The 12,866-nt window shown below is 41.5% G+C and overlaps 1 protein-coding gene across 1 annotated transcript; it reads right to left on the bottom strand.

The window, feature by feature from the left end:
- Positions 1–489: 489 nt before the first annotated feature.
- Positions 490–2,665, bottom strand: LOC116364641 (histone H3.v1-like). Its single transcript, XM_031817674.1, has 2 exons — positions 2,104–2,665; positions 490–1,313 (listed from the first exon to the last, which is right to left on the bottom strand). Exons 1-2 carry the CDS (start codon positions 2,369–2,371, stop codon positions 1,192–1,194), a joined length of 390 nt encoding a protein of 129 aa, XP_031673534.1. The 5' UTR covers positions 2,372–2,665; the 3' UTR covers positions 490–1,191.
- Between the last annotated feature and the right edge of the window lie 10,201 nt (positions 2,666–12,866).

Raw genomic sequence — 12,866 nt, 5'->3', positions numbered from 1 at the left:
GTTCCTGCCAAGGCAGCATCTACTCTTCCTGGGGTTTATTATAGATCCCCATTAGTTCCTGCCAAGGCAGCAGCTACTCTTCCTGGGGGTTTATTATGGATCCCCATTAGTTTCTGCCAAGGCAGCAGCTACTCTTCCAGGGGTTTATTATGGATCCCCATTAGTTCCTGCCAAGGCAGCAGCTACTCTTCCTGGGGTTTAATATGGATCCCCATTCGTTCCTGCCAAGGCAGCAGCTACTCTTCCTGGGGTCCAGCTAAAATAAAGGCATTTGTACCATTTTAAAAACATGACAATAAATTCACAACACACTGTGTCCTCAGTCACCTTGTCCCAGAGAGGTTTACATGGTTATCAAAACATCACACCAGGGTGAGTCTAAACAAAACACAGCCCTGTGGGGAAAATGAATGGAACCATCTCCCTGTTTGACCTCTAGTTGTTATGGATATTATGACTCTACAGAGACACACAGTGGACGTGTCAAAATATGTTCCATTGATAAATCACACTTTATTTAACCTCAATGTCATCTTGTGTTTACATGGCATTGTAGATTGTAGCTGTATATAGGATGTATTCTGGATGTTTTCAGTGTGTTTTTAACCCTTTCAGACAATGGATTAATCACAATTAAAAATAGTGCACTAACATTACACAAAGTGAACTCAAGTCTGACAGCCCAAACAAACACACACATTCTCAGTCAAAAACACAAGTCAGAACACAGCCTCTCGATTCTCTCATGTGTTTTCAGGTTCTCTGACTGGGAAAAGGTCTTTCCACAATGAGAGCAGTGGTATGTCTTCTCCTCCTGTGTATTTGTATGTATTCCTTCATGCTCTTTCAGGTACCTTAACCGGGTAAATCTCTCTCCACACTGGGAGCAGCGGTACATCTTCTTACCTGTGTGTGTCCTCTCATGCTTGTTCAGGTTTCCTACCTGGCCAAAACTCTTTCCACAATGGGAACATTGGAAAAGCTTTTCCCCTGTGTGTCCCCTCTCATGCGTTTGCAGGCTCCCTAACTGGGAAAACGTCATTCCACATTGGGAACAGTCGTAAGGCTTCTCTCCAGTGTGTATTCTCTTATGTGTTCTCAGGCTCCCTAACTGGGTAAACGTCATTCCACATTGGGAACAGTGGTAAGGCTTCTCTCCAGTGTGTATTCTCTTATGTGTTCTCAGGCTCCCTAACTGGGTAAAACTCTTTCCACACTGGGAGCAGTGATGTCGTCCTGCTGGTTTGGACGTCTCGGGTCTGGTTTCCCTGAAGGACTCTTCCTGCTGTCAGAAGGAGAGTCTGGTCTCTCTCCTGTCCAAGACAAACAGATGATTTAATTAAACAGAGACCTGAATGAAACCTCCACATGATAAAACTTCCTATGATGTTTAATCTAGACTATATCCCTCAATCACCTAAAGTCACTTTTCACAAGTGTTATTAAAGCCACTACAAAATGCAGGTCTCTGTGTGGTTCTTAGTCAGAGAGGCCTATAGAATGGTCTAGAATGTCATTGTATGTTGTAGCGTTTACACCAGTCCAGCCTACGCTTGACACTCTAGCAATGATTAAGTACTTTATGATAACGCGGAAATTAAATAAACGATTTGGTATCATTTTTATGATGGAAGATTGAATAAGTGTGCTTCAAACGGTTTGCTTGTAATGATTTGTAGCCATCATCTCGACTACCTGTGCATGAGTCCATTCAACTCAGTTTCCCTACCTGAAAAAAACGCCATTCCGTAAAGTGTATTCGCGCACGCAAATTCAGGAAGAAACCGACGAGCAGATGGCCTGACCGCGTTTTGCGACAGTCGGCTCACTTGACCGCAGTCAACGGTGGGCTGGAAATCGCCTCCAGGAATTGCAGTATTGAATGAAGGCAAGTCCATTCCGTGAGACATTTAAGTTGTGATTTTGGGTGCAAATCCATTGTTAAAGTTTTGTTGTTGACCAGCTTCTTGATGCTATTCACATCTTACAGTGTAGCTTTATCAATTCCTACATTAAAACACAGCATTTAAGCTCAGAACTAGAGTAGAATGCCGTTTTAAAACCACGTATCAGTTCAACAACTATTTTCAAGACAGGACTTACTGGTGTTACTCAGATCTTCTGTCTCCTCCTCTTCTTCCCTCTCCTCCTCCTTCAATATGACAGTTATCTCTCCTTCATTCACTCCAAAAAAAGTATAATCGTTTTCTTCCTCTTCTTTCTGTGTAACAGCCTCACCCTCTACTTCTTCGTTTACTGTGACATCCTCCTCTTCATTCTCCTCTTTCACGACAACGTTCAGCCAAATACCTTCTTTCTCCTTCCAGCAGACCTCTTTTTTAGCAGGAGGGCAGCAGCTTGCTGAGCTCATGGTCGGGGATGTTAGCCAGCTAACCTAGCTAGTTAGCGACTAGCCTAGTGATAGGCTCATTTATCAAGCCAGCTACCGTTACCTGACTAAACGGAAATATGACATGAAATGGGGAAACTAGTTAAAAGACAGAATTATGTTCCAAAAACAGAAGTAAATATAGACCGAAGCAGTCTGAACAGCTTGAACGTTTCCGCTAGGAAGCTACCGAGGTGGCTGACGAGATGTTGTTGAAGAAGCGTCCCGTCCACTACATTATACGTCACTCTGATAGCATCGCCTGAAAAACGCATATCGCCATCTGTTGACTGGAGTGGTTAACGCAGATAAATGTTTATTTTATTTCCAGACAAAAAGTGCATTTTCACATTTCTTTCATTAAATAATAATATAATAGTCAGACAACTGCAGATTTGTAATAAGTATGAATTTAAAACCTACTTCCACATTCTACCAACCCAACAGATGTTTCTACTACAGTGAATATTAACCAATGAGGTGGGTCTTTACACATTCTACCAACCAACAGATGTTTCTACTACAGGGAATATTAACCAATGAGGTGGGTCTTTACACATTCTACCAACCCAACAGATGTTTCTACTACAGTGAATATTAACCAATGAGGTGGGTCTTTACACATTCTACCAACCCAACAGATGTTTCTACTACAGGGAATATTAACCAATGAGGTGGGTCTTTCCACATTCTACCAACCCAGCAGATGTTTCTACTACAGGGAATATTAACCAATGAGGTGGGTCTTTACACATTCTACCAACCCAACAGATGTTTCTACTACAGGGAATATTAACCAATGAGGTGGGTCTTTCCACATTCTACCAACCCAACAGATGTTTCTACTACAGGGAATATTAACCAATGAGGTGGGTCTTTACACATTCTACCAACCCAACAGATGTTTGTACTACAGGGAATATTAACCAATGAGGTGGGTCTTTCCACATTCTACCAACACAACAGATGTTTCTACTATGAACACTTTCAGGTTCATTGAAGTTAAATTCCCAAAAAGCCTAAACAGGTTTGGTCCTTATCAGGTATTGGAGCGTTGAAAGATGATGCACAACAACGGTTTCTTCCACGAAACCACGACTTCAATAACCACCGCGGGCAAAATAACTGTAAAGTTATTCTCCATCGAAACGACTACCGCCACAATCAACCTGTTCGCAATACATGGGTATTGGATCTGACCTCATTGATCTATCAGTAAGCTATGTTTACATGGGTATTGGGATCTGACCTCATTTATCTATCAGTAAGCTATGTTTACATGGGTATTGGGATCTGACCTCATTTATCTATCAGTAAACTATGTTTACATGGGTATTGGGATCTGACCTCGTTGATCTATCAGTAAGCTATGTTTAGCTATGTTTACATGGGTATTGGGATCTCAGCTATAGTCTAATCCAGCAAAGGAGTCCTACCAGCTAGCAGTGTAACGAACCTTGTAGGAAAGTACTACGTGGCTCTGGTGGAAGATCAGACCTCACCACCATTTGACTGATGTTGGGGGCGTGTCTGAAGACTCCCCGTGGGATTCTTTAAAACCTCTTAAAGAGGCTGCGAATTTTTGCAGCTTTTTGTTAAAAATCGCGCAAAATTTCAACGTCCTGCTACTCATGCCAGGAATATAGTATATGCATATGATTAGTATGTGTGGATAGAAAACACTCTGAAGTCTCTAAAACTGGTTACATCATGGCTGTGACTATAACAGAACGTGTGTAGGAGGCAAAATCCCAAGGAAAACTGTTCACAAAAAAACACACAAAAAATATCCCTCCGCCAGTCTCTGTATTGTCTATGGCAAGGGAAAATAGATAGCGTCCAGTTTACAATGCCTACAGCTTCCACACGATGTCGCCAGTACTGGCGATTGAGTTGAAGTTTATCCTTGGTGAGATGAGGAATAGGCACTTCCTGTCTTCGGGTACAATTGTGGCTGGTATTGGAGTGGCCATCACAAAGCCCTGACCTCAATCGTATAGAAAATGTGTGGGCAGAACTGAGAAGGCGTGTGCGAGCAAGGAGGCCTACAAACCTGACTCAGTTACACCAGCTCTGTCAGGAGGAATGGGCCAAAATTCACCCAACTTATTGTGGGGAGCTTGTGGAAGGCTACCCGAAACGTTTGACCCAAGTTAAACAATTTAAAGGCAATGCTACCAAATACTAATTGAGTGTATGTAAACTTCTGACCCACTGGGAATTTGATGAAATTAAAGCTAAAATAAATAATTCTCTCTACCATTATTTTGACATTTCACATTCTTAAAATAAAGTGGTGATTCTAACTGACCCAAGACAGGGAATTTTTACTAGGATTAAATGCCAGGAATTGTGATGAGATTAAATGTATTTGGCTAAGGTGTATGTAAACTTTGTACTTCAACTGTAGGTACCGTTACTGTGTTAAAAACAGGGGCAGTTGTAGGACTGATGTGTGTGGTGTTAAAGGGGAAATCTGACATTTGTTTCTAAACATTGGAGTAAAAAAATAATGCCAGCTTTGTTATTGTTTCAACTGCAGATTGGTTGTTTGTTGTGTTGTTTTTTTTAAAGGGGCAACCTGGGTTTTAAACAGAAACAAAATGGCAGCCCAGAGACCTGAGCTGTGTTGGAATACTCATACTAACTGTACTATTTGTGACGTACATTGAGTTTGTAGTTTGCTTATTGGTCGTAGTATGATATAGTTGGTTTAGCCAAAAGTTCCCTGGTATGCAAGCATTTCTAAACTTCTTTGATATAGGGGGCGCTCTTTAAATGTTTGGATAAAAAAACGTTCCCGTTTTAAGCGCAATATTTTGTCAGGAAAAGACGCTCGACTATGCATATAATTGACAGCTTTGGAAAGAAAACACTCTGACGTTTCCAAATCTGCAAAGATATTGTCTGTGAGTGCCACAGAACTGATGCTACAGGCGAAACCAAGATGAAATTTCAAACAGGAAGTACCCCCAGATTTTGAAGGCGCTGTGTTTCAATGAGTCCTTATATGGCTGTGTATGGGTCACGAATGAGCTTAGACTTTCTGTCGTTTCCCCATAGTGTCGACAGCATTGTGACGTATTTGTAGGCATTTTATTGGAAGATTGACCATAAGAGACTACATTTACCAGGTGGCCGCTTGGTGTCCTCCGTCGCAATTATTGCGTAATCTCCAGCTGCATGTATTTTTCTGTTTGCTTCCGAGGAGAAACCCAACTGCCACAAATGATTTATCATCGAATAGATATGTGAAAAACACCTTGAGGATTGATTCTAAACAACGTTTGCCATGTTTCTGTCGATATTATGGAGTTAATTTGGAAAAAAGTTCGGCGTTGTAATGACTGAATTTTCGTTTTTTTTTCTTAGCCAAACGTGATGAACAAAACGGAGCGATTTCTCCTACACAAATAATATTTTTAGAAAAACTGAACATTTGCTATATAACTGAGAGTCTCCTCATTGAAAACATCCGAAGTTCTTCAAAGGTAAATGATTTTATTTGAATGCTTTTCTTGTTTTTGTGAAAATGTTGCCTGCTGAATGCTAGGCTTAATGCTATGCTAGCTATCAATACTCTTACACAAATGCTTGTGTAGATATGGTTGAAAAGCATATTTAGAAAATCTGAGATGACAGTGTTGTTAACAAAAGGCTAAGCTTGTGAGTCAATATATTTCTTTCATTTCATTTGCGATTTTCATGAATAGTTAACGTTGCGTTATGGTAATGAGCTTGAGGCTATGATTACGCTCCCGGATACGGGTTTAAAATAATGACAGCTTTGTTCTTGTTTCAACTGCAGATTGGTTGTTTGTTGTGTGGCTTTTTTAAAGGGGCAACCTGGGTTTTAAACAGAAACAAAATGGCAGCCCAGAGACCTGAGCTGTGTTGGAATACTCATACTAACTGTACTATTTGTGACGTACATTGAGTTTGTAGTTTGCTTATTGGTCGTAGTATGATATAGTTGGTTTAGCCAAAAGTTCCTGGTATGCAAGCAAGCATTTCTTAACTTTTTTTCACTTTTATGGGGTACTGTGATGTCATTATGGGGTACTGTGATGTCATTATGGGGTATTGTGATGTCATTATGGGGTATTGTGATGTCATTATGGTGTATTGTCTGAAGATAGATAATAAATTAAAAAATGTCATCCATTTTAGAATAGTAGCCAAATAAAATTTTACTGGTTGAAGTCGTTTTTAAATATAAAGTAGTACATTTTCGACAAAAACATAAATGTTATATTAATCAGGACATTCAAATGAACCTTACAATTATATACCAAAGTAGTGTGAAATGCACTCATAAGCAACCTGTAAATGGAGGCTATATCTGCTGTCAGCCTATGAGAAGTCCCCTGAGTTTTCCCCCACGGGGGTGAATTAGTGAATAGACACAGAGATTAATGTGAGTTTCCTTCAGTAGCATCCTGGTCTTACACTGATAGTGTGTTGTCATATTCAGAATACATTGTGGAAAAACTACAATCTCTGCTCACCTTTTTGCTCCAGGCAGATATACAACATCCATAACTAGTGGTTTCTGCATTAGAAGGGAGGGGTTTCTGCATTAGAATGGAGGGGTTTCTGCATTAGAAGGGAGGGGTTTCTGCATTAGAAGGGAGGGGTTTCTGCATTAGAAGGGAGGGGTTTCTGCATTAGAATGGAGGGGTTTCTGCATTAGAAGGGAGGGGTTTCTGCATTAGAATGGAGGGGTTTCTGCATTAGAATGGAGGGGTTTCTGCATTAGAATGGAGGGGTTTCTGCATTAGAATGGAGGGGTTTCTGCATTAGAAGGGAGGGGTTTCTGCATTAGAATGGAGGGGTTTCTGCATTAGAAGGGAGGGGTTTCTGCATTAGAAGGGAGGGGTTTCTGCATTAGAATGGAGGGGTTCTGCATTAGAAGGGAGGGGCTTCTGCATTAGAAGGGAGGGGTTTCTGCATTAGAAGGGAGGGGCTTCTGCATTAGAAGGGAGGGGTTTCTGCATTAGAAGGGAGGGGCTTCTGCATTAGAAGGGAGGGGTTTCTGCATTAGAAGGGAGGGGTTTCTGCATTAGAAGGGAGGGGTTTCTGCATTAGAAGGGAGGGGTTTCTGCATTTGAAGGGAGGGGTTTCTGCATTAGAAGGGAGGGGTTTCTGCATTAGAAGGGAGGGGTTTCTGCATTAGAAGGGAGGGGTTTCTGCATTAGAAGGGAGGGGTTTCTGCATTAGAAGGGAGGGGTTTCTGCATCCAAATTGCATGTGCATCACCCTTGTAGCAAACATAGAAAGGGGCCTATATAGAAGATCAAAAGTCATCTGGCACACTGCTTAGGATGTCAACAACTTTTACTTTTTTCTAGCCTAAAATCATTGATGTTACTACTAATGTGAAAACAAGACTAAATATGACTATTGTTGCTCACTTGACTGTCTCAAGACAATTGTCAAATAATTGTAACATTCATTACAGACGTCAATTGTTGTACAACATCATGGCTACGCTGTTGGCATCACCTTTTACAGTGGATTTCTGCTGTTGTGGGCCTTTAACCATCTGTCTGACTTGTTGTTCACACAGGACAGAGACGTGACTATCGTGGATCCTCTGGGGAGCCTCAACATCATGATGCTAACGAGGCAGAGAAGAGTCCCTCCAGTTTATATCACCTCAAAAAACACCAGCAGAGACCCACAGGGAATAAATCTCATTGCTTCTCAGACTGTGGGAAAGGTTGCAAATCTTCATCAGAACTTACAATACACCAGAGAATACATACTGGAGAGAAACCTTATAACTGTGATCAATGTGGGAAGAGTTTTACTCACTCAAGCTGCCTGATAGTACATCTTGAGAGCACACAAGGGAGAGAAACCTTACCACTGCTCTGACTGCGGAAAGAGTTTTGTTAGTTCAACAGATTTAAAATCACACCAGAAAATACACACAGTAGAGAATCCTTATAACTGTACTCAATGTGGGAAGAGGTTTAATCACTCAATCTGCCTGATAGTACATCTGAGAGCACACACAGGAGAGAAACCTTACAGCTGTAGTCAATGTGGGAAGAGTTTTATTCAGTCAAGCAGCCTGATATCACACCAGAGAACACACACAGGAGAGAAACCTCATAGCTGTGAACAATGTTACAAGAGATACTCTGATAAAATATATCTGACCAAACATCAGAAAATACATACATGAAGGAGTTGTTTCATGATATCAATGAATTAATGTCACAATGTAGAATGTTTTCACATTGTAGAAGGAGTATTTTAATGATGTCACAATGTAGAATGTTTTAACATTGTAGTAGGAGTATTTTAATGATGTCACAATGTAGAATGTTTTCACATTGTAGTAGGAGTATTTTAATGATGTTGTAGTAAAACGCCAAAGGGATCTACCTCCTGGTCCTCTTCCCCTGTCTTACCCACCAAGGGTAGAGACAGAGATGACCTCGCCTACTGAAATACCGGATTGGGCAAAGCCACCAGAAGACGACTCAAGCCAACCAACTATTGAACCTGACTGGTGTCAGGAAGAATCACCCTCTGCCTCAAGTGACACCTCTGAATGGGAACAGCTGATAGACTCATTGCTGATAGAGTAAAGGCTCTGTCATAACCAGAGGCCCATATATGCACTGTAAGAAAAGCATTTCCTGTTGTAAGATATGTCATCACCCTCTCTGCTCTGAGGGAATGGGAGGAGCAGCGGATCGGGGCAGAGAATCAAAAGGTATATAAAGAGACATTTGCCATTACTTTGGCGCTGACTTCTTGAATTCTGAATTCATTTAGACAACCATTTGACTTCGGGTAAATTGCCACCTGACTCAAATTACTTAAAGATTCTAACTTGTTGGATCTGAGAAGGGTCTCTCCGATATACCCTTTAACTATTGAACAGCTGTTCTCTCGCCTGTGGCCTTGGTGCTTGTATACTGATGCAAATTATATCCAGAGCCAGTCTTTGAAACTGCAACTCTCGATTGAGCGCAGTACCTCGCCCTAGTTGTGTGGCACAGACTCTTCGATATTCCATTTGGGGCAGGGAATCACCAGCGGGTTCTCTCATCCAGTTCAAACTTGGATCTCTAAATTTAGTAAACCACCAAGTCAACCTCTCAGCCAGTAGAGGGGAGTCGCTACCTATCTAAATTCTTAAAAGGACTCTGACCGATTGAAACTCTGCTCCTGATCTCGTGGGTCTCCTCGTCATCTCTCAAAGGTAATTAAATAACTATTATAAGTATTTAATGTAGAGATAAGTGTTATCATTGTACCAGGCATTTTATAGAGCATTAAGGCATTTGCATGTTTTTGATTAACGCTGTGTGTGACCGAGCAACAAATGGTGTATTTTGAAGTGTGTTTGATTGTAAAAGACAAAAAACAGTGTTTTCAAAAATAAACGGTCTTATTTTGTCTCGAGTAAAAGGTTCTCTCTAGACAGTTAACGGCACCGGAGATAACAACTCTGACACTCCCCGCTACCGGGACACTGGAAACGGGGATCAATGCTCTATGACAGAATGAGTTACCATTAAAAGACAAGGAGGAAGGTGTGTCCAGTAGTGATTCATTTAATTGTCTTGTCGATCTATCTAAGTTTTATTTTCCAAGCGATACATAGCCGACGGGCAGAGTAGTGAGACTAAGTTGACTAAAGGCCTTCACACTTTAAACTAGATACATCACAGAGGGGAAATACTCAACCACAGGGAAGTCATATAGAGACTGGTAGGACTAGTGCTTAATAACAACTCAAGGACTAATTAGTGGTGAAGCAAAGAGTCTCGAGGATAAAGGTGAAGGTTCACACATCCCAGCTAGAGACCGTTGAGAGTGACAAGGCAAAAGACCTCTCTACGCGGACAACGTATCGATACAGAAAGAGAGGCAGGGCTACGCGAGCGGTCCTGGTTATACCGAGATAACCTGAAGTATCTATAGTGCCCTGTCCAATCCAGGGAACGGGACGCTAACCACCTCTAGCACCCCGCTCCCGCCCAAGGGGCGGGGCTGAAGGTTTCATATCGCGACAGTCTCTATCGAGCCGTAGGCAGGAACTCTAACGTAATTACAGAATCTTATTCATTCTAAATTACCGCCCATTTGGAAAAGGAAAATGCTATAACTATTTACTCTGAGCTGCTTTTCAATAGGTTGGTGGTAGATGGAAGGCCGTGTTGCCCAACTGAGTCCTTTGAAGAGTGTCTCTGGTGGTGAACGAAAAACGTTGTAGTGTCGTCGTTGTGTGGTAGAGGGGATACTCTGTCCGTCCTTTCTGAGTCCATGTTTACAGCGCCCGCTGCTAACTCAACGGCTAGCAGGTATCACTTCTGTAGCGAATAAGAGTTCAAAGTTCATACCATTCGCAACCAAAGCTCAGGCTGAAGTTGGCTTCGTTTTGTAGTTATTATCTGAATCTTTCTGACATCGGATCGTCATCCTAATGTACCCGGAACAGTTATTATCTGAATGCTTCTGACATCGGACCGTCATCCTAATGTACCCGGAACAGGAGGTTACATTTTCGTCAAGGTGGAGGGAGAGAATGGTGTGTTTCCTAGTTTACAACCCATGTATCTTCAGATGGGCAGGCCACTTATTGAGCAGAGCCCGAACCTTATGAAAACCCAAATCTCTAATTTGGAAGCTAAAATTACATTTAATCATAAACCCACAGGCCAACTTCATGACACTGTGTAATGATACAATGACCCTCCATCCAATGTTCTGCTGCTGTTGTGCAACATTGTGACGCCACTGACATGTTTACAGGTTGCCATGCCGACGAAAGAGAAGGTGTTTTCATTCTGTAACTAGAATGGAGAGGAGATCAGTAAACAACAGAATGTATGGTGCTAGAATGGAGAGGAGATCAGTAAACAACAGAACGTATGGTGCTAGAATGGAGAGGAGATCAGTAAACAACAGAACATATGGTGCTAGAATGGAGAGGAGATCAGTAAACAACAGAACGTATGGTGCTAGAATGGAGAAGAGATCAGTAAACGACAGAACGTATGGTGCTAGAATGGAGAGGAGATCAGTAACCAACAGAACGTATGGTGCTAGAATGGAGAGGAGATCAGTAAACAACACAATGTATGGTGCTAGAATGGAGAGGAGGTCAATAAACAATATATTTAGATTCTCTTCACAACTAGACAGTTACAGTACATTTGACCTTAAAGTAAAATCCTAATTGTATATGTACTTACCTATATAGACACACTTCCCAGGTTTGACAGAAAAAAACTTCCTACAAAGACTATTTTCCTGACTGTCTCTACTGATGGCCCCTAACAGCAGAATAAAATAAGTGTGATATTTAATGACCCTATGACCTTAGGCCCACAGGACCAAGGCCCAAAGCCAAAATTGGGACAAAAGCCACAGCCCTGGCCTGGTACTTCCATATGCATACAGGGCTATACACATGAGATAGTATGCCTGCAAAGAGGCACTCTGATTGGGATCCAGAGAATGGCTTACTCCCTTAAACAGTTAGCACTGAAACAGAGTAGGTTGCTAGTTGACGATGTGTTGTAAATTGTTTCAATGCTGCCGTCTACAGATCTTCTAATGTATTGTAACACCACATGTACCAATACAGTAGAGTAGACAGGGACACTGTGTAATGATACAATGACCCTCCATCCAATGTTCTGCTGCTGTTGTGCAACATTGTGACGCCACTGACATGTTTACAGGTTGCCATGCCGACGAAAGAGAAGGTGTTTTCATTCTGTAACAAGGCCTTCACTTCAGTCTGGATGGCTGCTTGACTGCAGACAGGTTACACAGTATCAGTGGAGGTGTTAGGGAGAGTAGTGGGTGAAACCATTCACCTCAGGAAAAGGGGTGATATAAATAACGTTTCCTTTCATTATGTGTTACTGAATTCATTAAGATATTTGCTGCCATTGTAGTAATGTTGATAATACGAGAGGTCTTCGGACTTACCATTTTTGTATAATTTCCTTTGAAAGAACAACTAGTGTGTTTTGAGTGCTTCTCCCCTATTTGGGAAGTTGGTCTGCCCGCTCCTCAGTCTGACAGATATTCTGAGAGCAGGTTCGAGTCCTCTTCCTCTGGACATAAACACTGTTTCAAACTGTATAACACAATAGTGGTTTTGGAAAACTGGTTCATATATCCTAAAGGCAATAGCGAATGTGGCTCTGTAGATATTTATTTAGCCGTTCATGAATTGAAGACCTATTTCAGCCAGTTAACCAAGTTGTTGCTGTCTTAGCTAGCCGTGTTAATGACGAGCTAACGAGCACCGTTGGTCTCTGCACTACAATGTCCCGCTAGTTATTACCAGCAGGTGATTTACTACCAGGGGACTTATTGAAATATTAAGTGAATGTTTATTTTCTTACTACCTTAAAAGGTTTATATAAAAGGGTTGTACTTGTGCTCTGTATTTATGGATTAATATCACTTCACATTGAGGGTTTGTATCAATAAC

This window comes from Oncorhynchus kisutch, unplaced genomic scaffold (assembly GCF_002021735.2).
Source record: "Oncorhynchus kisutch isolate 150728-3 unplaced genomic scaffold, Okis_V2 scaffold1118, whole genome shotgun sequence".
NCBI lineage: Eukaryota > Metazoa > Chordata > Actinopteri > Salmoniformes > Salmonidae > Oncorhynchus > Oncorhynchus kisutch.
Note: the sequence above shows the minus strand (reverse complement) of the source record. Positions and strands in the feature narration are given on the sequence as shown.

What these genes read in the sequence shown, in the direction of transcription:
- LOC116364641 (XM_031817674.1), bottom strand. Translation starts at nt 2,371, where the DNA reads ATGAGCTCAGCAAGCTGCTGCCCTCCTGCTAAAAAAGAGGTCTGCTGG. An exon ending in AGAAGATCTGAGTAACACCA is followed by an intron (nt 1,314 to 2,103) that starts GTAAGTCCTGTC and finishes TGTCTTGGACAG; the next exon opens with GAGAGAGACCAGACTCTCCT.